General features: G+C 40.6%; 2 protein-coding genes across 7 annotated transcripts in view; both read right to left on the bottom strand.

Moving 5' to 3' along the window:
- Nucleotides 1-11447, bottom strand: part of NTN4 (netrin 4) — a 109070-nt gene extending 97623 nt beyond the window's left edge. For 2 of the 6 annotated variants that reach the window (XM_073900485.1, XM_073900486.1), the window contains exons 1-2: nucleotides 10128-10262; nucleotides 7262-7791 (exon numbers count right to left, since the gene is read on the bottom strand). In XM_073900485.1, the coding sequence (XP_073756586.1) occupies nucleotides 7262-7735 (474 nt within the window). In that variant the 5' untranslated portion in view covers nucleotides 7736-7791; nucleotides 10128-10262. Of the gene's footprint in view, nucleotides 1-7261; nucleotides 7792-10127; nucleotides 10269-10596 lie in introns of those variants that run through there. The other 4 variants (XM_025882594.2, XM_025882595.2, XM_073900488.1 and 1 more) reach the window with 4 other exon arrangements.
- Nucleotides 11448-17247: 5800 nt separating this feature from the next.
- CCDC38 (coiled-coil domain containing 38) overlaps nucleotides 17248-25503 on the bottom strand; it is an 83080-nt gene continuing 74824 nt past the window's right edge. Inside the window, exon 17 of the mRNA XM_073900477.1 lies at nucleotides 17248-17310. Coding sequence (XP_073756578.1) covers nucleotides 17263-17310 — 48 coding nt within the window. The 3' untranslated portion in view covers nucleotides 17248-17262. The remainder of the gene's footprint in view (nucleotides 17311-25503) is intronic.

The raw sequence follows: 25503 nt of genomic DNA, 5'->3' as shown, positions 1-25503 counted from the left end.
AAGTGAACACTACAGGAGTAGAAGAGATAGGGGACATGATATGGTTACGTGTGAGTGACACAGAGTACCTGGGGGTGCAGAGGAGGGAGAGGTTATATTTACTAGTTTTCAGACACTTCTCATTACTGATCGGAAGCAATAACTTCTGTATTCTCTGTCATGATGCATTTTCCTCATCTTCCAATGCCCCCAATCCCTACCACCACCATTCTGGTTGCTAGGGTTCTCCATGCCTTGGTAGGAAGCGCCTCTTGTATGCCTTAATATACTTGACCTCCAGGTGCCTGCTCCTCGTCTGCTCTTCATTTAGTCTGGCCTTACTTTTTCAGTGTGAATCATTCATTGCTAACTCAGCATTTTATAATCTGATTTCTCAAAGTTTCCAGAATATTTTAACGAAATACTGGCAAAGTTAAACCACCTAATTGAACAAATGCAAAGTGAACAAGCAAACAGATGCTAACAGACTTTTTTTTTTGATAGCTAGAAAGGAGGTATTTTTGGAGGAAGAGTCTACTCTTTGAAATCAATAAATCAAAGTTTATTGATTCAATCTGTGGGTTGGTTCTCTTTAAATAATTTTAATTAACAACTACCCTGTGGATTTTCTTTAAATTAAAGGCTTTTTTTTTTTTTTGAAGAACGCTATTATAAATTTCTAGCCCCACCCCTACAGGAAGGGAGTATCCCCAGGGTGTTGATAATCGAAACGCTCTAAACAAATATATACAACATTTTATTTTCAAGGAAGTTCAACAAAATTATAGCTAGGAATATGCTTCCAAGCAAAACATTAATACACTGGATGAATAACTTTGTTAGGAAAATTACTTAAAGCAGTTACTAGCTAGTTTACTTTTTAAGAAAAATTTTAGATATAATAAAACTTAATCATATAAATAATTTTAAGGCAAGCTAATAATCCCAGCTCTGGCACGGGTTGGCTCATTGCTTATTTGAGTCTTACCAAGTTACTCAGACTCACTAAGTCTCAATTTCTTTTTCTGTAGAATAGGGTTAGTACTGGACCCAACTACCAGGGTTCTTGTGAGAATAAGGGGTAGGGTACATGCTACAGAATGCCTGGCACATGGATATTAGCTGCCCCCATGACTCATGGCCATTGCTGCTGCAAAAACAGGCACAAGCAGATTTCAGTGATTGAAGAAAACAAGTAGCTAACCAAAGAGAAAGCATTCCGACTCATGTATTTATCTTTTCAGCTAAAAGCCTAAATATTGCTTAGCATATTGTAAATGTGAATACCTGCAAAAACATGATTAATTAATCATTTTCTGCACACTTGTGCCAGTGACTTTACCACAAGATATTAAAATGTGATCTCTTCTATGGCCAAAGAGACATCCTTCAAAGAGACAAATGAGTACTCAGATTCCAAAAGGCGTATTATTTGCACAATGTATCTGGGAATTAATCAAGAACCATCTCATATTATTTAATAAATCAGCCCCCCAATGATCATGTTCAAGCTCTTACCCAGTGGATTGTAAGGACAGCAAAAGAAAGGAATGTATATTGTTTTTGTATCTTTCACACCACCTGACTTGGGACAAAGGAATTTCAGACTAGTATAGTGGAAATAGCACTGGGCTAAAAGTCAGGAAACACGGATTTCAGCTGAGTAATTATAGACAAGTCATTTAACTCCCTTTAGGCTTCAGATTACTCATCAGTCATGTGTTTTTCCATTGATGACATTTAGGTTCCTTTTCAAATGCTCTCATTCTAAGAAACACTAGCAAGAGGGATTTTTACCGATGTTTGTCGTAATACACAACTTCATTTTTCCATATCTACAGATTGAAAGACACAGGACCCTTAATTATAGATTTTGTTCGCTCAGGGAAACTTGGCAGGAACTCAGAGTTCTTGACTATTCCACCAAACACAAATCCTTCAATCTGTTTCAGGAACAGCAAGCCCTCCCTGCTAGCACTCCCTATCCTCTACCTTGTTTTATTTTCTTCTCGGTCCTTATCACACTCTGACATACTGTATATTTTACTTAAATATTTGTTCTCTGTGCTCCCTCCACCCCCCTCCCCTAGGACCTAAGCTTCGCAGGGACAGGGACTTTTATCTCTTTGGTTCACCACCATATCCCCAGCACCTGGAATGGCACTGGACACGTAACAGCCCCCAAATTATTTGATGAACAGATGAATGAATAAACATAATTTAAGGTCCTCAATTGCCTTTCCCCAACCACAATTTATCTCATATTTTTACCAGTTCAATTTCTGCATGTTAACCAGGGTTTCTGAATCTTATCCCCCCTACCCAAGGCTTGTATTCATTTCTCCCTCTGTGTCATTTAAGGATATTCTCTTACTTGTCATCTCTCTCATCTGTTCACACTCGTTTATTCAGTTACAGATTTACTGGATGCCTACTGTGATCCTGGCAATGTGCTCACATGCTGGGCATACAGAGGCAAATAAGGCCGACACAATCCTTCCCTGGGGCTTCATTTGAGACCAGCTTTCTTCTGTTCTTGGCTTCTCTGTGCTGCTGCCTCCCTTTGAATGTTTTATATTCATAGTGCCCCAGAGGGGAAAAGAAAAAAATCCGTGTGGTTTGGTTGGTTGCTATTCAATTTTGAATAGAGCTCTTCTAGCAACAAGTTAATAGAGCAAGGGGCAGCAATGCGCACTTCGAAGGAGATGATGACTCCATCACCCTAGAGGTACTGTGGGGTCACTGGAACATTGCTGTCTCCTGAACAGTAACAACTGAAACTCCCGTTGCATGAGGCCTCACTGTGCAGAGCCTAAAATGACTTGTTCCATCTCCTCACTTCTGTTTTCTGTACCCAGAGGGGGTCCAACGGTGCTTCTCTGAATCCCCCCAAAGCCTAACTAACCTCTCATCTTTAGCTTCAAAGGTATTATTACCTACTGCTCCAACTAAGTAGAAGATTAAGCCCCTAATAGACATAGAGCCTTGATGTCAAACCATGCCAAGCACCAGGCCTCTCTGTGCCTTTTTAAAAATTACTGAGGTATATGTGAAAATTGAGAAGTGTGTGTGTATATATATATATATATATATATATATATATATATTTAAGGAGTATGATTTGACAATTTGATGTACACGTGCATTGTGAAATAATCACCATGTTCAAGTTAATTAACATACCCATCATCTCAGAGAGTTACCACTCTTTTGCATATGTATGGTAAGAATACTTGATATGCCCTCTTAGCAAATTACAAGGAAGTATTGTTAACTACAATCACATTGCTGCACACTAGATCTCCAGAATTTATTCATCTTGTATAACTGAAAGTTTGTACCCCTTGAACATCTCCCCAATTTGTCCTTTTACCAGGATTTGGGGAGCATTAATACCTCCATCCCAGCACTTCCCAACTTGTGATCTGTGGATCTCTGGGGTTCTGAAACCTAGTAATTGGAGTTCTGCAAAAAGAGGGTTCTTCTGTTGGGTACATAAGTTTAGGAATGTCACATCCTATATTTCCCACTTGGGAACACAGGACACATAATGAGAACATTTATGTATTTACAAATGTTAATTTTGCTAAACCCACTCAGTGTTTCCCAACCTAGTTTGGTCATGGAAACGTTTATTCCCAGAACACCACTGATATCTTAGAGGACACTCCTGCTCAGGAGAAAGCTGTTTGGTACCGCCTTTTCCACCTTCATGTCACATGCAAATGAATAACAAATTGTGACAGAGTGAGTAAGAAGAGAGATATGCAGACATCTTTCTGCGAGCAGTTCTTGGGAGCCAATAATGATGAGAGAACATAGTTTTGTGGAACAAACACTAGACTTACAGTCAGAAGACCCATGATTTAGTCCTGCTTCTGCCATATAACTAACTAATGCAATGTTGTTGGGTAAATCGCTTCACCTCTGAGCCTTAGTTTCCTCTCCTGCAAAGGAGACACATTATAGGAGAAACATTCATTGTAACTGTTGACCAGTTTAGGAAGTTGTTGTGTAGCAGATTAACTTTGATTTTAACTTTAAAAAGTATTCTTCCGGGTAGCTTTTGGGGCCCATTTTTTTTTAAAGATTTTATTTATTTATTTGACAGAGAGAGAGACAGCAAGAGAGGGAACACAAGCAGGGGGAGCGGGAGAGGGAGAAGCAGACTTCCCGCTCAGCAGGGAGCCTGATGCGGGGCTCAATCCCAGGACCCTGGGATCATGACCTGAGCTGAAGGCAGACGCTTAACTGACTGAGCCGCCCACGCACCCCATTGGGGCCCATATTTTTAAAAGTCCTCTTTCAGACTACTGGTGCCTTCAACTCCGAAGATGGAGGTATCTGATTTCTTTGACATGAAGCTGCAGGTCTCTCTAAGGCCCTAAAAGCCCAAAGAAGTATTTTGGAATGAATAATGGAAACAAATTGAGTCTGGGATATATTTATGTTAGCCTGAGTGGTAGGACAATACCTAGAGAAGTCCTAAGAAGTCTTACATTGAATGTGGGAAGACACAGGTCTATAATATTATAAAGAAGCAATAAATGAAATTTGAGACGACTTATTTGACCCTAGGGTAATTGGCTTATTTTTCTAATCAATTTCCAAAGATGGAGATTGGAGATAGAGAGTTGTACTGCAAAATTAATTTGTAGCTCAGCACTAACTTATATTCCACAGCAACACAGGAGACATAGGTAGTAATCCCCTCCAGGGAGGTGTCCTCTGATCCTTATCTTTGAGGAAGACTCTCTTCTACTCTCCAACTCAGGAGGGAAAGATTCACTCCCAGACCTGTCCTCTGAAGGGAAGATTATTCTATGATGGTTTGCTGTATACTTGCAAAAATACTCTAGAGGGAACCAGATGGCTCCTGGGTTTTTTTTCTTGTCATTGAATTATAAGTCTACTGAAATAACAGCTACTGTGAAAAAAAAATTTTGACTGGATATAAAAGGCAAAGTAACATAAATTTTAGTCTCTCTCTGCTTGAAATTTGATGTAATAAGCTTGATGACAATAAGTAGTTTGGCTTTAAAGAAGATATGATTTTGCTTCCACTCTAAGTTAAATAAATGTTACTTTAGTTGTCTGTAAGTAATTGCTGGGCCACTGTAATACATTCAATGTGAAATTTGCTAAGCAAGCATGCCTGTCATCTGGTTACTGAAAGACTGTATTTTTGCAACTTCATAGATACACATGGCCCAGTAGCACTGAGATGTAGGGAACCGATAGGAGCATATGGATCAATTCCAAAGCAATTTGAGAGTTCAAGCCATTCATTTGTTTGCAACACAAAGTGTTCTCCACATAAGAAAACAATGAGTCTAACTTATCTCTCTTTCCTGTCCTGGTATCTTTAAAAATGTCCATCATGACAGGGTGCACAAGGGTTTACAATATGAAGCCAACTTTAATTTTTTTTTATTTTTTTAAAAAGATTTATTTATTTATTTGAGAGAGAGAGAGCATGAGCAAGAGGGGCAGAGGACGAGAGAGACTCTCAAGCAGACTCCACACAGGGCTCCGTCTCACAACCCTCAACTCATGACCTGAGCCCAAACCGAGAGTCGAATGCTTAACTGACTGAGCCACCCAGGTGCCAACTTTAGAGACCAGGAAGATCATCTGTGTGCTGTTTGTGCCACATCCCACTTGGTTTCCATGCTAGCAGCACTGTGCCTGGTCCGCAGAGAGCACACAGAAGTATCTGGATAATATGGCTAAGGTCCGTATGTGACTTTGGTAGTAGGGGGAAGAAGTTCCCAAACCAGTTTTTTCATTAGGCCACTCGCAAGCACCCCTCTCCCCAAACCAAAGGCAGAATTAGTGGCACTGACTACGGTACCTAGCACTAGTAGGGGCTCAAGAAATATTTACTAAGTACAATCATCTGGGAAGCCGGTGAATACTAACACAAAGGACTACTAGAAGAGAGCTTACCTTGGTCTTTGTAGATATTGTACTGCATACATTGGACATAAGCCTCACACATAGTCCAGGCTTTCTCAGCCCTGGTACTATTAACATGTAGGGCTAAGAATTCTTTGTTGGGAGCGGGGAGTGGTGCTATCTTGGGCACTGTAGGAAGTTTAGCAGCATCCCTGGCCTCCACCCACTAGATGCCTGTAGTGTCCCTCCCCCCAGCAAAAATGTCTTCAGGCATTGCTGTACGTCCCCTGGGAGGGTCCGGGGGTGGCAAAATCACCCCTACTTGAGAACCACTTATTTAGTCTGTGTGTTCACAACACTGCCAGAATTAGAAAGATTATATTCTCTCTTCTTTTTTTCTGAATCAACATTTTTTAAACATGATTTTATTTATTTTATTTTGTAAATAAGCTTTACACCCAACATGGGGCTTGAACTCATGACTCTGAGTCAGTTCTACCGACTGAGCCAGCCAGGCACACATCTGAATCCATATTTCTTGATCTACATGATGGTATTTTATTCTCTTAATCTGATTTCACTTAATTTAGTTTTCTCTAAATGTTTTCATAATGCTAGGCGGGGGTGGGGGGGGACTTTCTAGGTATATCCATATAAGTTAAAAAGACCTGTTTTCCCTTTAGGGAAGGGGAAATATGAAACGAAGAGAAAACATTCCATACAGGAATTGGACTAGTAACTAAGAAGGCTGTTTTGCAAAATGAGGTTGAGATGGTTTTGGGCCCAGGGTAGACAGAAGTCCCTAAACTGCAACTGTGAGTCCAAAAAGAACTTTTGTATCTTAAAACACAGTACCCTCCATTTGTTTGCAATGCATTCTTGTAATCTTAACAATAAAACTCCACTGTTATACAAAAGTATCCTTCTGACAAACAGATTTTTTTTCTCCCTTGGCTTTAGTTTTATTTACTTCCTATTTATGTTAACAGTTTCAGGAAGATACCCAGCACGCATGGACTCCAGGAACAGGCTGTCTTGGTAACTCTTGTTCCTTCAGAATTACAGTAAGTAGTCCCGCTAACTGAAGAAATCATTAGCCTTTAAACCTTGAGGATAGTGATGATGCCATGTGTCTACTCTTCCTTAAAATTAAGAAAATTAAAACCTTAGAATTCCAGCGCAAACCCAGCCAGTGGACAACCTGCTTGAAAATGACTACACATCCATATCTAAGGGTGAGAAATAATTTATGACAAATAAAGCTCATGAAAAATTCTAATTTCATTCATGTTGCTACAAGTACACCTTCATGCTTTAAAAAAAATGTGGGCTGGTAACATTTTTCTACCTTACTTATAGCATAGAGTTAAACGTGGGCTCTTACCTCTCCTCCAGTGCATGGAAAAGGATTGGAGTATCTCGAAGTGCAAATAGCTCCCTTCTTGATGACATCATCTTCCAGGCCAAACGTAGCTGAGCAGTTAGTTGCAAAGTACTTGTAAGGCTTCCATGTCTTCCCAAAGTCCTGGGACCGGTCCAGCACCATGGCTGCTGGCCTGGGGGACTTGAACACCATAATTAGATGAGTGAAGTAGAATTCAGCTTCCAGGTCTAACTGGATCTTTTCTCTGTGCACATCCTCAGCAGACTGCCACCACGTGCGAGGAAACCTGAAGGATGAGTCCGCCATGGCGGCAGGCAGGTGAGCCAGGTGAGGCTGGGCAGCATGGCATTTGTCACATTTGGGCTGCCGACAAGTCAGATCAGCATTCTCACTATAGGAGCAGTACAGTTCGGTGGCGTTCTGACCACAGGTGGTGTCTGCCCAGAGTTTTCTCCCTAAAGCCAAGTTCCCCATCCGAGGGTTGCAGGCTTTTTCACAGCGGGAACTCACTCCAACTACTCCACTCAGTCCTGGGAAAGGGAAAGCCTATGTTATTCAAGACAAACACATCTGGAAAGCTCTTCTGTCTTCAACAGTCAGGTTATCCCCAAAGAGCTTAAGACTTCCACTAAAGAGGACATTCTATCAAATTTGAGCACGAATACCGTTCTGCATTTATAGTGCATTTGTCTATACCAGTGTGTGAGCATGCATGCGTGTGTGCATGCATTTCATGTCCAGATACACAATTCACATAAAGGGAGAAAAATCACTTCAGATAAAGGGTGAGAGGAAGGAAAATGGAAACACTGGGGGAGAGATAATGGGCCTAAACCTTTTAAGTACTTTGCTTTCTAAACATTCCCTATATTTGAAATATACACGTTTGTTTTGAAGTCATGACTTAAATAATCCCCCAAAACAATAATGTTTTTAAGATCACCCAATTTAGTCTTTCAAATATAATTTGAGTCCTTAGCATTATCTAAAGTGCTTATTAGAATGCATCAAGGAGGAAATGTTTTATTCTATATTTTTCATCCGAAAATGTGAAGGGACAAATTCCCTAGGAAAAGCAATACGAGATATTTAATCAATATACAGTGGAATCTCACTTAGGGAGGCAAAACTAGACACCACTGGAGCTCAGAGGCATAATATCTATTTTTAATACTGAGTAAATATAACTAAGAAAAAAACTCTCTAAACTGCCAAATGGCAGAAAAGCTTATTTGACATGCTCTCTGCCTCTTGAGTGCTTCTACCTATGACAGATTATATAGTAGTTGCCTGTTTGCTTAACAGGATAATGTTTACAGTCTGGCAGCCACTAAGAGCACCTTTAAACATTATCTGTGAACTAAAACACCTTCTTAAAGAAACATGTGCTTCCACCCAAACAAAGGTCCAACACACTTTAAGGTTTCAAAATTGCTTAAAATGATAAACATTATCCACTTATTAACATCCTGACTACGTATTTTAATCCTTTAATTTGGGTTTGTCATGTTAATTATGAATACCTTAAGCAAAATCATCTATTGTAAAAGTTAAAACAGAGAAAGAAAGAAGGAAAAGGAAGTCAAACCCCAAATTCTGGCTAATTGAACGTTTCTGCTTCTTAAGGGAGAGCACCTCTGAACTGTTATCACCGTGCTATTGGAGAAGCCCAAATGACAGCTTAGACTAGAACAGAAACATTTCCCATGCTGACTGACAATCACCAGCCCCACATAGCCTCTGCAACCAAAAGAAAGGGCTTCCTTAGGCATATATTTTTTTAAATGTCAATTTCAGATGTGCATTATGCCTGGACTCCTGTTTGCCACTGTTCTGATTAGCTGGAGCAACAGTTGCTTGTGGCCAGGATCACCCAAACACACAATCTGCTATGACTCACCTGCAAAGCATTTCGGGGAAAATCATATACTGCCCGTACAAGTATTTTTGACTTGAAACAGTTGCCTTGTGATATTTATTTACAACCTCTTGATTGCTTGCATGTTTTTGCCATAACATGGTTTGAAAAGGGAAAGGTTTAATAAAGTTCACTCTGTGGTTGGGGAGCATGCATAAATGCAGGCAGGGGTGCATCCTTAAGAAGAATTAAGGTAAAATCTTAGCCCTCTAATGGCTCCTTGGGGGAAAGTACTGAATCATTTTAAATGCCTCCGAAGTAATAAGTACAGAAAAGATTGTGGAGCCAGATAAATTGGTGGACAAAATACTTGAAGATCCCTAAAGAAGTAACTATCCAAATATAGCAAGGATGCTCCTGAGTCTGCCCGATTTGGGGTGAAGATTCTAAAACTTTGCTTTACTGTGTGCCAGCGTCCCTGAGGGCAGAGTGGAAGAAGCCGAAGGGAAGGTACAGTGCGCCAGTGCTCTCTGTCCACCAGTCCGTCCCTCCAGCCCACACTCCCCTTTCTAGAGCAAACGAGAAACGTTTGAGAGATTGGATGGCTGAAGAGTCCCTCACTTTCTTTCCCCTTCACACCCTGAGCTGCACTTACCCCTAACTGGAAACCAGGTGACCCGCAAGGGGGAGGGAGAGGAACAGAAGGGGGGCTCCCAATTTTAAAGAAACGGCGCGCTAGGAACGGCCAAGGACAGCCCAGGAAAGCCGGGCTGGGAGTAGGAGGGAGAGAGCCTCTGACGACGCCTCTGCCGGTCGTCCAGTTACCGAGACAGGGAGCAGACCCGCCTCCGACCTCCCACGGAGCCTCAGCCAGGGTACCAATTCCCTAGGGGCGGCCAGCCAGCTCGTGCAACCCAGGGTGATCACCTATCGTCCCAGCCCGGGGTCTCACTGCATTCCAGCCACTGCCGCGGTGAAAGGGCACACACCCCGCCCAGGTGTCCCTACCTGGTTCCTTCGTGCCCAGTAGGAGGTCGGGGACTAGGGCGATCGCTCTCCACGAGAGAGCTTCCGCGGCCCACGCGCGCCCAGGGTCGCTGGGCCATCCCTCCCCATCATTCCTCAGGCCATGAAGTGCCGGGGGATGGCGAGCTTGGTCCTTTGTTCCCTCACAAAGTGGAAAGGCAGTTTTTTACAAGCCCAAACCGAGAAAGAAACCAAGGTCGTGGTATCTCCGGCAGGACGCACCCAGGATATCGGGTTATCCAAGGGCATGTGTATCGCAGTTGCAAAAAAATCAATAGTATTTTAAACGGCAGAGACCCGGGGGAAAGAGGCGGAACATGGCCACTCATTTCATCCTCGGGAGCTGAGCTTGGCGCTCCCAGCCCGCTCTCCCCTGCACCCCCGAGTCCCGAGGTGGGGAACAGAAAGAGCGAGGGAAAGGGGGTGGGGGCCCAGCAGCGTCACCACCCACCTGCGGCCACCGCCGAGCAGCCCCATAGCAGCAGCAGCCGCGCGCAGCTCCCCATGGCCGGGACGAGCCGGGAGGACCCGGGCCGGGCGGGTGCGCGAGGGAGCTGAGCCCTCTCGGTTGTGGGATGAAGCGCCAACAGTCCTCAGGAAGAACTGGGGCTCTTTATTTCTTCCCCCTCCTGGGGCGCCAGGCTCGGTCAGCGGGCGCCGGCTGCCGGGAGCCGCGGGCCGGGGCCGCGCCGGGCGGTGGGGTGACCCTCGCGCACCGGCCTGGAGGGGCCCGGGCACCTCGGGGGCGACGGGAGCCCCCGGACCATAGCCGGCCTGGCCGCGCAGCCCCTGCGGAGCGTCCCGCGGGCTCCTCCGCCGCTAGCCCGGGGCTCGGCGCCCGCAGCAGCCGCTGAACTTTGCGAGACCTTTCACTTCCCGGCCGCCGCCGCCGCCGCCGCCGCTGCCTCCTGGGCGTCCTCCTCCGCTTTTACCACCTCCTCTCGCTGCCGCGTCTCGGTCCCGTCCTTCTCCATGGGCAGTTCCATGGGATGCATTTTTATTGCACCGACACCGCGGCGCTCCGGTGCCAGCCCTCCTCCCCTTGCACCTCCACCCCTTCCTCCTGCCCGCCCCCCGCGCTCGCTTGACAGCCGGGGCGGTGCAGCCTGCGCAGCCGGGTAGCCGCCGCCGCCGCCGCCGCCGCCGCCGCCGCGCCCGGGGAGGGGTCTCCTGGCCCCACGGGCCGCCCCCGAAGCCTAGCTACCAGCTCGTTCTGCCCGCCTTAGCCCCCGCGGGTACGGGTCACGTCGGCCCCCAGCTTCCCTCGTGCCCCTCCCGGCGCTTGCCCTGCATCTCCCTGCGTGACCCCCCTGGTGCCCTCCAGCACCCACAGGCCTCTTCTGGGAAGCAGTCTCCCACCTTCTCCCGAAACATTCCAGAGAGCAGTTGACTCCCTCTTGATCAGGTCAGGGCATGCCAAGGGGCTTAAAAAACCGCGAAACAGGCTAGCGCCTACTTCCCACATCCCCCAGCAAAACAAACCCTCCCCTCCACTCCCCATCTCCGCCACCCCTTCTCCCGGAGTCTCACGGTCCAGGAAAGGAACCCCCCAACCCAGCTCCGGGTCGTGGGCTTTGGAAAGCGCACGAACTGCTAAGTGGCCTTCGCAGCTTCTCTGCTGCTTTGGTGGGGGGAGGGGTGCGGGGGAGGGCATCCGGGCTAAACACTCAATGCTTACTTTATCCCAGGTGTATCCATTTTGATGTAAAAGGTATTCCCTAATTCAAACTCAAGGTGCTAAAAGAAAAGGGTCACAGGATTGGCTAATGGGCAGTGTAAAACATTCTTGTCTAGAGGCAGGGGCATGACAAAGAGAAATTGGTCTTTCCAAGCACTCTCACTCCATACAGAATGTGTTGTGCTCTGAAATAATAATGTTGTGAAATAAGTTGTGGGGGGCAATTTAATAGCAACCAGAAGCAGCTAATTGTGGATAGGATTGCTGAGGACTTCTGCTTATGGAAGGAGATTAAATAGCACTTGAGTCTGGGACATCTGCAAGTTCTATGAAAATATAATTCTAAGCACACATCCAGGAGGATAGGCAAAAGTTAAATAGAAAACCGTGTTTATTGCCATGTTCATTTTGTGCCTTTGAATATTTCCCAGAAAATTAACTACATTACAGATACCATTCAGTTGTGTTACTGATGATGGCAATTCAGAGTTTAGGGTGTCAAGTACACATTTTTCATGACTCACCTGGGGATATATAAGAAGTTTGTATCTCCCAAGAAGAACTGGGATGAAGTCCGCTTCATCCGTTTGGAAGATATTAAAATTATTCCTCTGGCCAATACTGGGGAGCGGCAAAAGTTACGGGACAGCAGTTTGTATAACACTTTAGGAAATAAACCCTTTGAGTTTTCAAATATTGGCAGTGTTGGGGTTTTCTTCATATCTTATGGATATGCTCCCATCAAGTCACTGAAACACCTCTCCAAATTATTCTTTTTACCAAATAAATGATAGGAAATTATAATAGCCAAAGTCTCATGGCACCGATATTAACCTAATGGCCAACGCGAATTAAAGAAAGAGCACATTTATTATTAACCTCTGAGTCTGCTGTATTGAGGCAGAACTACTCCATTTCTCATTACAGATTTCAAAAACATTTACTATCTGTGCCAGTCCTGCCTGGATAAGATACTTCCTTGATTGCTCTATAACTCGTTGTTTAACAAGACATTAAGTTCCTTAATGGCAAAGTAGTCTTTCATACTTAGTTTATATAAAACATTATTATGTTTTTCTGTTTTTTAAAGATTTTATTTCTTTATTTATTTGACAGAAAGAGAGAGAGAACACAACTTGGGGAAGCAGCAGGCAGAGGGAGAGGGAGAAGCAGGCTCCCCACCGAGGAAGAAGCCCGACACAGGCGGGGCTCCATCCCAGGGCCCTGGGATCGTGACCTGAGACGAAGGCGTCCGCTTTAACCGACTGAATATAAGATGTTTATCTTATATTCTTCATTATTCTTAACTGAGAGCACCTGCTAGCTATATAAGTTTTCATTAAATATTTTTGAGTTATGTTTGAACTATTGCTATATATAAGTACAAGATTAAGAAGAAAACCAATAAAATCAGAATGATTCCCCATATTCTAAAGGAATCTGTGCCTTTACACCAATACTTTCCATATGAAGCAGCTCAGGAGATAAAAGTAGTTAGCATTCTAATCAATTTCATTTGGTTATATAGTCTAGTTATAAATTCGACTTCCATTCTGAAGAAGCTGTCCGGGGGAAGTTTATCTACATAAGGAAAATCTTGCTCAGTGATGAGTATATCACTGCCTATGATTATTTTTGGAAAAATTCAGTAATGGATTCAGAATTTTCTTTTTTAATTTTATAAATTAGTAGGAAGCTTAGCAAACTTATGGAATTTCAATAACAAGGTTCCAGAAGCCACATACTTGACAAATTAAATCTAGAACACCCCCAAGAACTTGGAAGAAAGCTAAAGGGACCTTTAAGAACTAAAACAGATGGCAAAAAGTCCATGTACCAAAGACCTTATTCATGGGAGAGCTCTTCAGACGTTCATTTAAATTATTCATGCAATGTTAATAAGTTTGGTTATTAGCTGTTTTCCTAGACCACAACATATTAGAAGTAACAAATTAGAATGAAGTGGGATGACATTAAAACAAGGAACGACAGAACTATAAAAAGTAGCCATAAGGACAAAAAACCACACAGCAGTCTGAGTGAGGCCTTTTAGTGCAGAGGCAAAGCACCAAAAGGCTGAAAAGTGTCACTCTGTTATAACTTATCACAGTGAGTGAGGTTCCTAATGGAATATAGGATATTCAGCATCAGAGGGGACCTTAGGGATCTTTGAGCCCAACTTCTCACCCCATAAGAAACCTCTCCACAAAAATCTCTGTCCAATAGTCATCCAGTTTCTGTTCTAGAAATCTCAGTAAACAAAAGCCTTAAAGGCAGCCCTTTTCATTTTTGGTAGAGTTTTATTTAACTGTGACATCTCTCTTCTTAAAATTCTACCTATGTTTATAGTTTACTTTTCTGTGACTATGCAGAGTAGGTCCAATTTCTTTTCTGATAGGTATTCAGAGATTTGAAGTCACATTTTATTGCTCCACTTAACTATTCTCTTCTGCAAGTGCTCGTTTAATTGTCCATATGGCTTGATTTCCACAGCTTCCACCATCTTAGTCACCCCCTTTCAGATATACTACAGTTTATCAGTGTTGTTCTTATACTGTGCATCCAGGACTCAAGTCCAGGTTTATCTGGATTGGTGTAGAATAAGAACTAGTAGTTCCCTTAATTTAGGTCTAGGGCTTATATTTCTGTAGCTTAAAAATGCATTAGCTGCTTTGTGGTGTTGGCTGATATTGTCCTTGAAGCAAATTATATGGATGAAGGGTCATTGATAAAAGATAAAATACATTTTGTTTAATCAGAAGGAAAGAGTTCTATTAATTACCTACATTGCAGGTAGTAAGCATTCAACAAATATTAATTATAGAATTAATTAATTAATTTAAAGAAAAAATCAACAAGTTCAAATTGGAAAATTGGAAAAATGGCTAAAAATTTAAAAAGAAACTGTTAGTCCTGAATGGGATAAATATCTATTTTCTGAAAAAAAACAATCACTACTATGGAAAAATTTGATTCTTCAACAACACTGTATACATGTGGTATTACTATACATTTCCAAGGAAAGGAAGAACTTTGCAATAGTGATATTTTTAGGATACCTAGTATCTTTCCTCACTGAACTATAAACATGATCTCATTTATCCTTGAAGCATCAATGTGTGGGAGGGAACAGGAATAGCTGCATGCATTTACAGAGAGAGAAAGTGATGTGAAAGATGTAAGTGCCAAATTTAGATCATCCAGTAAATATACACTGGAGATCGGACATGGGTTTTCAGATTTTTTTTAAAGAAATCATTGTTTATCCATCAATTTTCCGTGAATACGATCTTATCTCTCTTGGACCTAGAAGACCATTGGGAGAAAATTAAATGGAGAATTATTTCCATTGAAATAAGCCTATATTTTGTTTCCTACCTAGGTCTATGCCCTTTAAAAACATCCTCTTGGGAATTTCCTTAAGCTTTAATCCAAGCCTCCTGTGCTTCCTGGCTACGGCAGCTCATTCCTAGGAAGGGAGTGAGAGCCTTTGAAACTACATGTGCTCTTCGAGGAAGGTAAGCAGTAGTTTTCTTAAAAAAAAAAAAAAAAAAAAAAAAAGCACGCATGCTCTCTCATGTTTAAATTAATTATATGGAGCCTGGAAAGTTCAAACAAACAAGAACAGTGTTATTGTTACAGAGATAGCTACTCTGGACAGCACTGCATTGACACAAATTTTAAACACTTGTTCCTCTAAATAGCTCTTAACTAAAACTTTCCATACATATTGCTATTCCTAACAGTGATAAAGAGATGCTCAGAGACAAATTACTGTTGTTTTAAATGTAAGAAAATAGACAAAGCAACAATGACTAAAGGCTGCATGAGGATGAAAGAACAGTAAACAATATGGGTGATTCCTTTTATTTATTCATGTCTTCTATGTATTAGTGTAGTGGTTAGGAGCATGGACTGGCCTGATGCCCCAGGTGTGAGCCGGCTCCACCAGCTCCTAGCTGTGTGACTATGGGCAATGATAAATAAATAACCCATCTGTACAACCATTTCTTCATCTGCCATATGGGAATAACAATAGCACCTAATAAGATTATTATTAATATGAAATGAGTTAATATTTATGAAGTAGTAGACAAGAGCAAGACCCAGGAAGCACTTTAAGTTTTCTTAAGTACATACAATAATAAAATACAAATCCATCATGTACGTACAATCTCTTTTGACCTACCCTGGAATTTTATCTTCAAGTTGTATAGAGATATTTAATAGGCAGAAGCTAAATTGTTGCCCTGGCTTAATTTTAAATGTTGCATCACGTCTATGAAAGCATCACACAAGAAATGAAATTATGAGGCAACCGATCTTCTCTAGCTGGAAGGAGAAGGACCTTAGCATTGATGGAGTGGCTAAAATTTTCAGGCACAGTGTGGAGTACGTTACAATTCTCACAACAACTCGCTAAGGTTAGGTTGTCAACTCTTTGATGGGGAAACTGAAGGTCAGAGAAGTTAGATGCCTGAGCCAGGTCACAGAGCTAAGTAAGCAGACCAGTTAGGATTTGAAGTCCGGTGTGTCTGATTTTAAGTGGAGTCTTCTTCATTGCCTTTGAGAGAGGTGGCAGAGCTAGGCAGTTAAAGGAAAGGATCAAAACTTCTTCATTGGTTAAAAACACTCCTAGAATGTTTTCTCCTTTGACAATCACAATTTATTAACCCCCATCTACCTGCTTATTTCCAAATCTCACTTAGGAGATTCAGGGCTATATATCCAACTGTCAATGGACAGTTCTACTTAGACACCTCAAATTCAACACATTCAAAACTAAATTCATCATCTTTCTCCCCTAACTTATGTTATTCCTCCTATATTCCCTATCCTGTAGAATGTCACGACGACTATTCACCTACTAGATAACACAAAAAGAGTAGCATTTTTCAGACTTCTGCAGAACACTCATGTTACAGTGAGATATACTAAGTATTGTGAGGGAAAAGAGTTCTGTAGTCAAATAATCTTAACAGTAAGTTAAAGTTAAATAGGACTTCTCAGAATCTTTAAGATGCTAAGTTCATTTCAAATCTCTGAGAAATGGGGGCGCCTGGGTGGCTCAGTCATTTAAGGGGCTGCCTTTGGCTCAGGTCATGATCCTGGGGTCCTGGGATCTGGAATGGAGTCCCACATCGGGCTCCCTGCTCAGCGGGGAGTCTGCTTCTCCCTCTCCCTCTGTCCCCCGCCCCTGCTAGTGCTCTTTCCCTCTCTTTCTCTCTCAAATAAATAAAATCTTTAAAACAATCTCCAGGAAATGGATATGATATGATATTAGATAGGATTACATTCAGTTGCATGAACCCAACTCAGTAGCTTAACCAAACTAAGATTGATTTTCTTCTCATGATAAAAGGTATACTAGGAGGTGTATAGTCCAAGACAAGTACAAGTGCTCAAGAAAGTCATGCAGTACTTGCACAGTTTTCTTCCTCATGGTCGAAAGATGTCTGCTCTACCGCTGGGACTTGTGTCCATATTCTAGGCAAGAGAGATGGAAAAAAAGAGAAGGAAAAAAGGTATAGGCCAGCTAAGTCTGCTTTCCCAGCAACCTTGCATAACTGCTTATATCTAATTGTCCAGAACTGGGTTATGTGGCTTCTCCAGACCATAAGGAAGTCTGGGGAGATGAGTATTTTAATTTGGCTTATTGCCACCCTTAACAAAATCAGGCTCCTATTAGAAAGAAAAGAAGTTTGAATACTAAGTAGACAATTAGCTGTATATGTCATCAAAAGTTAGCAATTTCACCCATGTATTTGGCCCAAGCACTTATTAATATATCCTGTGGCTGCCCATCACTGACAGATGGTGTTCATGTTGCTGGCTTGGCACCCAAATCTTCTGTGATGTATCAACTCCCTGCAACAGGCTCTCTAGCGCCACCCACAGTAAACTACCTGCCATCTCTGACATGCACAGTAGTGCTCCATGTCTCTTACTTGGGCACACTCTCTGCTTTTGCCTCCTCTTCTCTCCTCCTCTGGCTAACTCTGGCAGGTCCTCAGAAATTCAGTTACACTGCTGTCACACCTCCTTTTTTACTCTCTACCCTTCCAACTGGGTTAGTTGTCCCCCTATCCTCTCCTGCATTACTATATTATCCTCAACTATAGTTTTTTTTCCCCCTTATATATTGAGTAAAAACAAAAAACAAAAAAAAAAAAAAACCCTGGAAGCACCATTGTATTTAGGCTTTAATTATATCTATAGGAAATATACACATGAAAAAGGCATGGAATAGATCAAAATGTTAGAGATGATTGGTTCTCTGGCTTCTAAACTTTTAGCAACACTATATAATTCTTATGATTCCATTTTTACTTCAAAAATAGAACAACTTAAGGCAGAATATGATAAAGCAGGACATGAAGAGTGGCGTGTAAAGTAGGCAGTTAGCAGCAGGTGGAACACCGTGGGCTCAGAGGGTGAGAAAAGTCACATGGAGGATGTGGACTAAGCTGGGTCCTAACAATTGGATAGGTTTGGATGGATGTGGTGGCAGGTGCGGGCAAGCCTTGTTGGTGATTGTCACATAACTGCACAGGCCACACCTATATGTTCACAATATGCAAAGTGCCTCCTGGACAGTGAGTAGCATCCATTAAGGGAAGGGATTCACGGGGATCAGTGGGAGATGGGGAGGAAAGAGTAGATTAAGACCAAACAGTTAAAGGCTTTGGTGAGTTAGGCTGATTTGTATTGGGAAATTACATTATAGTTGTCATTATCTGGAAATGGCATATAATACATTAGAGAAGAGAGGGCCTAGAAGAGTGAAGGGCTACTCTATGACAAGAGCTGGATTGAAACCAAGGTGGTGCTGGGAAAGTGGAAGAAAAGAGAAATTGAGGGAAAAGCAAAATATGAAGAATTGACAGGACTTTGTAACCGTTTGATGGTAGAATTGGCAGAAGAAGTTAAGAAGGCTTTGGTGGGAAATCAGATGCAGAGATGAACCATGAGAGACTACGGACTCTGAGACACAAACTGAGGGTTCTGGGGGGGTGTTGGGGGATGGGTTAGCCCGGTGATGGGTATTAAGGAGGGCACGTACTGCGTGGAGCACTGGGTGTTATATGCAAACAATGAATCATGGAGCACTACATCAAACACTAATGATGTGATGTATGGTGATTAACATAACATAAAAAAAAAGAATGCCTGAATCTGGTTAGTTGAAAAAAAAATGATAGTTTCTTTTTCAGAAATAGGAGAATGAGGAAATGTAGCTAGTCTGGGAGGTGGGACGATAGGAGATGGCCAACTGCTTTGTGAAAAAGTTGATTTAGAGAGAATGGCACTCCAGTCACGTCCAGCGGTTAACCTGGCTTTGGAGCTTAGCAGAGCGAGTCAAGTCTCCAGATACAGGTGTAGGAATCATTTACATAAAGATACAGTTGAAACAGTAAACAGAAAAGAAATCCCCAAGAGAAGCAGACTATCTTAAGAACATTTACCATCAGCATTATAACTTTAGATAATTTATAATTATCATGATAAAACATTAGTGTAGGAAAGATCTTGGAAGTTATTTAAGCCAATCTCCTTTTTCAACATGAAAAAAAAACTAAGGACCATTGAGATTATACATTTAAAACCTAAAGCCTATTTATGATAGACTCCAGGTTATTCAAAGTTATACAGCTAGTTAGGATTAGTGACTGAATTGGGACTGAGCTTTCTCTTTGCCCAGTGACTCTTACATCAGCAGTCAAGAACACAAAGATTCTACTAAATTTTTCTGGCTCTTTAGCTTAAAATCAAAGAACCTATTGTCCAAAAATTAGAAAACCATTTTTAAAAAGTCCACAATTTCCTCCATCTGAGACTCCTGACTCTGGGGAAACAAACTGAGGGTTGCAGAAAGGGAAGTGGGTGGGGGGATGGGGTAACTGGGTGATGGGCATTAAGGAGGGCACGTGATGTGATGAGCACAGAGTGTTATACACAACTGATGAATCATTGAACATTATATCAAAAGCCAGTGATGTACTATACCTTGGCTAATTGAATTTAAATAATAAAAAAAAAAGCCCACAATTTCCTAAAGGAGCAATTTGATTTCCTAAAGGAGCAATTTGACAAACCTTTGTCTATAGGTGGGATTTCAAAATAAATAATCTAGGACAATGTATTCAAGCTGCTATTTAAGCTAGCTATGCTTCTGGTTTGATTTTAACTATAGGTCTTAATTTCCCTGGATATTTATTTCCCTTAATTTCCCTGAATTACGCTGCAATTTCAAACATAAGCATGTTTCTGGAAATTTTTATTTCAAATCTCACAAGATTACAGTGCAATTTAGAAGGCAAATCTATGACACCATCTGCTTTAACCCTAAATTCAGTATAATGGACCTTACCTTAGAAGAGAGATTCAGTTACTAGGAAAATCAGAAGAATTTCATTATGCAATGTCTAATCATAACAACATCTTCAGAGCTCAAGGTAATAGCTTCTGGGTATTGATGCCTTTTTTAAAGATTTTATTTATTTATTTGAGAGAGAGCACAAAGTAAGAGAGAGAGAGAACATGAGTGGGGAGAGAGGCAGAGGGAAAAGGGTAAAGGGGCAGAGGGAGAGGGAGAAGCAGACTCCCCGCTAAGCAGGGATCCTGACTTGGGGCTCAGTCCCAGGACCCTGAGATCATGACCTGAGCCAAAGGCAGATGCTTAACCAATTGAGCCACCCAGGCGCCCTGATATTAATGCCTTTTAAAAACCTGCAAATAAGTGGTAAAAGACGTTGCAAGACCATAGTCACCCAAGGTTACAAAAAAAGTTCATTTATGTTCCTGCAAAATCCAAATAACACCTCCAATGTTCTACCTTAAATCTTCCCTATTTATAAATGTTATCTACTCACAGAAATATTCCCTATTAAATTTGAGGAATTAGAACCTTAAAGCCAAAGTTAATACAAAAGTAGTATAAAAATATTCATTACTCTGGTGAAGTCCAAGCACTTTTTCATGCATGCAGTTAATCTCTGTAACATAACTATAGAAGATTTCTTCATCATGAGGGACAGTACATCATTTTTCCACTTTCTTCCCTCCTTTAGGAATGTTTGAGTAAATGCAAGTTTTATTGCAAGCAGAGAAGATGGAATCTTTTTTAAAAATTATTAATTATTTTTAGGATACATGATATTCCTATTATGGACAGAATTCTGTTTTTGGTAATAAAAACATAGAGAAGGGGAACCTTAACTCAGTCAGTTGAGTGGCTGACTCTTGGTTTCGGCTCAGGTCATGATCTCAGGATCGTGAGATTGAGCTCTGCTTCGGCCTCCACACTCACTGGGGGGCGGGGGGAGTCTGCTGGGGGATTCTCTCTCTCTCCCTCTCTCTGAGCCTCTCCCCACTCTCTCCCTCTGAAATAAATAAATAACCCTTTAAAAAAAAAGCCATAGAGAACTGCATTAACACTGTTTAAACAACATTGAAATTTATATTAAAAAGAATCCTGAAGCATCAGGGAATTTCTCGGTCTACTAATGACCCTATAAGAAATTTGTTCTGTGGAAATATCATATTCTCTGGCCTCCCATCCAGCCAGCAGGGGAAAAGAAGGAAGTACAGATTACTATCTCCTACTCTGAAAAAACAAAACAAAACAAAACCTGCAGACTTGAGGTAATAAGTAGCTAAAGCCAGTAGCTTCAAATTCTTTTCTCAATCTCACTGGTGTGGCCCTGGGTATACCATTTTTAAATACACAGAGTCAAATACACTTAAGGTTTCCTAGTGTATATTTTCTTTCTTTTGTTTTCTTTTTTTTTTTTTTGGTACACAAAAGGATATTCATTTGCCCCTTTATGGACTCAAAATATCTTGCAATCAGTAAATAAATGTCTTGAATATGTATATTATCCAAAGGGATAAGTAAATAGAGTTGTATATAGAAGTAAACCCCCCTATGCAAATGTGGATGAACTTGAAATCTTGACAGGACTTTTTTCTGCACTTTTCTAACCAATAACGATAGCTAGCATTTACTGGGGACTTAATGTATGGCAGGCTTGTGCTAAACACTCTACATACATTCTCTTCAATCCTCACAGTCACCTAGGAAGAGACCTTGAATCATCATCCTCACTTTACAAATGAGAATTAAGACTCACAGCAGAACCAAGACCATAACCCAAGCCACAGATCTCCAAAACTCATGAGCAAAACCGCCATGTCCATCAGGGGTCTTTGGGAAATACAGAAAAGCAGCAAGAAGGGCAAACCCATCATCCCAAGAAACTAGTTTTCATGTTGGCACATTTTTTCTGATCTTATTTCTATCCATACAATTTTTGTTCCATACTCTTTTTCACTTACTGTTGTTAAGTTATTAGAAATTCTCCCAAAATATCAATATTCATGATCACATACTGTTCCAGTGAGTGCTTATACCTTGTTCTACTTAATGCTGTATTTATTTGGACACTTGGGCTATTTTTCAAATTTTTGCTTTTTTAAATAATACTTTTATAAATATCTTTGTGAATTATTTCTTTATATTCATTAAAATGGAAATACTAGGACAAAGAAAATGTATGTTTAAAGCCACATTGCCAAATTTCTTTTTCAAAATGTTTGCCCTAGGGGTGCCTGGGTGGCTCAGTCTGTTAAGTGTCCAACTCTTAGTTTCAGCTCAGTTTATGATCTCAGGGTCCTGAAATCGACCCCTAGTTGGGCTCCACACTCAGCTCGGAGTCTGCTTGTTCCTCTCCCTCTGCTCCTCCCCCTGTTTTTTTTCTCTCTCTCTCTCCCTCATAAATAAATAAAATCTTTGAAAAAAAAGTTGCACTAATATATTGGGCCTGTTTCATCTCATCCATATCAGAACTGAATATTATATTTTAGAAATACAAATTTCCTAATTCAGTATGTTGGAAAAGTAATATTTTAAAATTTGCATTCCTCTGACTGGATTGTATGTAAAACTGAAAATGTTTTCTGTGCTTGCTAATCAGTTTTATTTCACCCTTTTCACTAGTTTCCTAAGGTGGAAGCTTACCTTTTGATTTTAGATCTTTCTTCTTTTCTAACATATGCATTTAATGCTATAAACTTACCTCTAAGCAGATTGATTTTGCTCTGTCCCACAAATTTTGATAAACTGTACTTTTATTTTTCTTTAATTCAAAATATTTTAAATTTCTCTTGAGATTTCTTCTTTGGCTCATGGGTTATTTAGAGGTATATTGTTTAATTTCCAGATATTTGGAAGTTTTCTAGCTATCCTTTTGTTATTTATTTCTAGCTTAATTCCACTGTGGTACAAGAATGTACTTTGTATGATTCCTGTTCTTCTAAATTTATGATATATTTTATGACCCAGATGTGGCCTATCTTGCGTATTCTGCTATGGTTGGTTGGAGTGTTCTATAAATGTCAACTCAATTAAACTGATCTGTTCAAGTCATCTATATTCTTAGTGTTTTCACCCTTTTCAAATTATAAACAACCAGTGAACAAGACAACAGAAAAGTAAATAAAAAGCTAAATTATACTTAAAGTTTATATTGTAGGAAACAGATTTCCATATACACTTTTCATGAGGTTTCTAGTTTTTGTCTATTACCTCTTTCTAACAATGAAAAGGATGTATGAGAGGAAAAGCTGAGTGAGAGGGTGAGCCAGAAACACAGAAGAAAATATTGAAAGGGAACACCAGTCACGTCACTAGTCTGAGATTTTTCCATATTTTGAATGATGCTTTCATGCCTATTGAAAAAAAAAAGCTTATTGCCAAGGATTTTACCTTTTTTTAAAAAAAGATTTTATTTATTCATTTGAGAGAGAGAGAGTGCACAAGTGCACGGGGAGGGGAAGTGAGAGAAGGGGGGGAGCAGAGGGAGAGGGAGAGGGATAAGCAGACTCCACACTGAGCATGGGGCCCCATGTGGGACTTGATCCCATGACTCTGAGATCATGATCTGAGCCAAAACCAAGAGTCGGACACCCAACTGACTGAGCCGTCCAGGTGCTCCACCAAGGATTTTATCTTTATCAGTCTTCTTGAGAATTCATAGTTTTAGTGAAAAAAGTAATAATGTAACACTTAAAAAAGAGCATCTGTAATCTTGTGTTTTGAACTGAGCCTGTTTTCACTGTAAAATATCACAAACTCATGGTTATAAAGTTGGAAAGTACTGCAGTACAGAAAGTTCAGCTGATTACATAGTATTATAGTTTTAAGAGCTGCTTCAAAAGCAATCAGACTATTTGGAAAATCTTTTTCGTAACAAATGTGTTCTTCCTCTAAAATGTAAACACTGAGCCAATCTTAGAAGCAAACATTGACTGCATACTTATGTCAAGTCAGTTGTTGTAAGTATTTTAGTTACAACAATGCAAAAACGTGAAGCATAGGTTTACTTTTTAACTCCAACCCTGTTCAAAGATCACTTATTGGCCTCTGAAGGAACAGGTGGCATGTCTGTTATAGTTTAACAAGTGGCCTTTCAGTGAGGTATAGTCATTCAGATACCTCTGGATGCTTTGGATGCTCTCATGTGTGGCAGGGTGCACTTGCTAAAAACATTCTCCTCTCTAGATCTGGAAACCTAGATTCTGTATCTTAGGCATGGGGCATGTATTCCAGACTTCCCTTTTGAGTCATAAATGAAAAATGTCATCTTGCAACTGAGACAGCAATTCCTTTGCCAAGAAATCACATTCTTAATTTCTTAATATTGACATAAATATTTTAGTTCTTGGTAAATCAGATAGTTTTCTGTTTGCGGTATATATCTGAGCATTTCATCCTTTTGATAACAGAGTTTACATGGATTTTTTTTCTATTAGAGGTACTGTTAATTACACTAAGCTCTCCAAAGAATTTCAGATTCACCTCAAATACCAGCAACTCGATTCTGTTCGACTACTCACATTTGTTGGGTTGGGTTGAATTGGAATTATCTTATGTTTATAGCTAATTTTAGGAATGTTTACATCTTTAGGAAATTGAATTCACATTTTTATGAACATGGTGTAATTCTCCATGTATTTAGGTCCTCTTTTAGACATTTCAATAGAATTTTATAATTTTCTTCATAAAAATCTCACCAATTTTTTATTAGACTCACTCCTAGACACTATTTTTGGTTGTTTTTATAAATGATATGTTTTTTAAGTGATATTTTTTAAGTCTCTGTTTTTGGTATATTGGAATGTAATTTTTTTTTGTATATTGATCTTATATCTAGCAACCTTATTAGAATCTTGGTTCTACTAATTTGTAGGCTTTTGGATTCTTCTGTATAAACAACCATATCATATGCATATACATTCAGTTTGTTTCTTCTTTTCCAGTCCTTTTAACTTTTATTTGTTTTCCTTTGCTAACTATGCTGGCTAGAGCATTTCTGAGCATTTCATCCTTTTGATAACAGAGTTTACATGGATTTTTTTTCTATTAGAGGTACTGTTAATTACACTAAGCTCCCCAAAGAATTTCAGATTCACATTTAGTGCATTTTGAATAGACACAATATTGGAAAGCTGGTGATCTTCCTTATTATCAGTGTGTTTAAAAGATGTTTTTCTTCTTTTTTCACCCAGCACTAGGTGTTTTGTACTGAGAGAATTAAAGTTATCTAATCTTCACTATTGCCAGACTCATATCTTATCTTTAATCATTTCCCATATTTTTATCTTTTCTACTAGTTGAAT

Source organism: Callorhinus ursinus, unplaced genomic scaffold (genome assembly GCF_003265705.2).
Source record: "Callorhinus ursinus isolate GAN/ISIS: 27379988/994484 unplaced genomic scaffold, GSC_fseal_2.0 scaffold14, whole genome shotgun sequence".
NCBI lineage: Eukaryota > Metazoa > Chordata > Mammalia > Carnivora > Otariidae > Callorhinus > Callorhinus ursinus.
The sequence above is the reverse complement of the archived record's forward strand: the minus strand, read 5'-3'. Positions and strand labels throughout refer to the sequence as shown.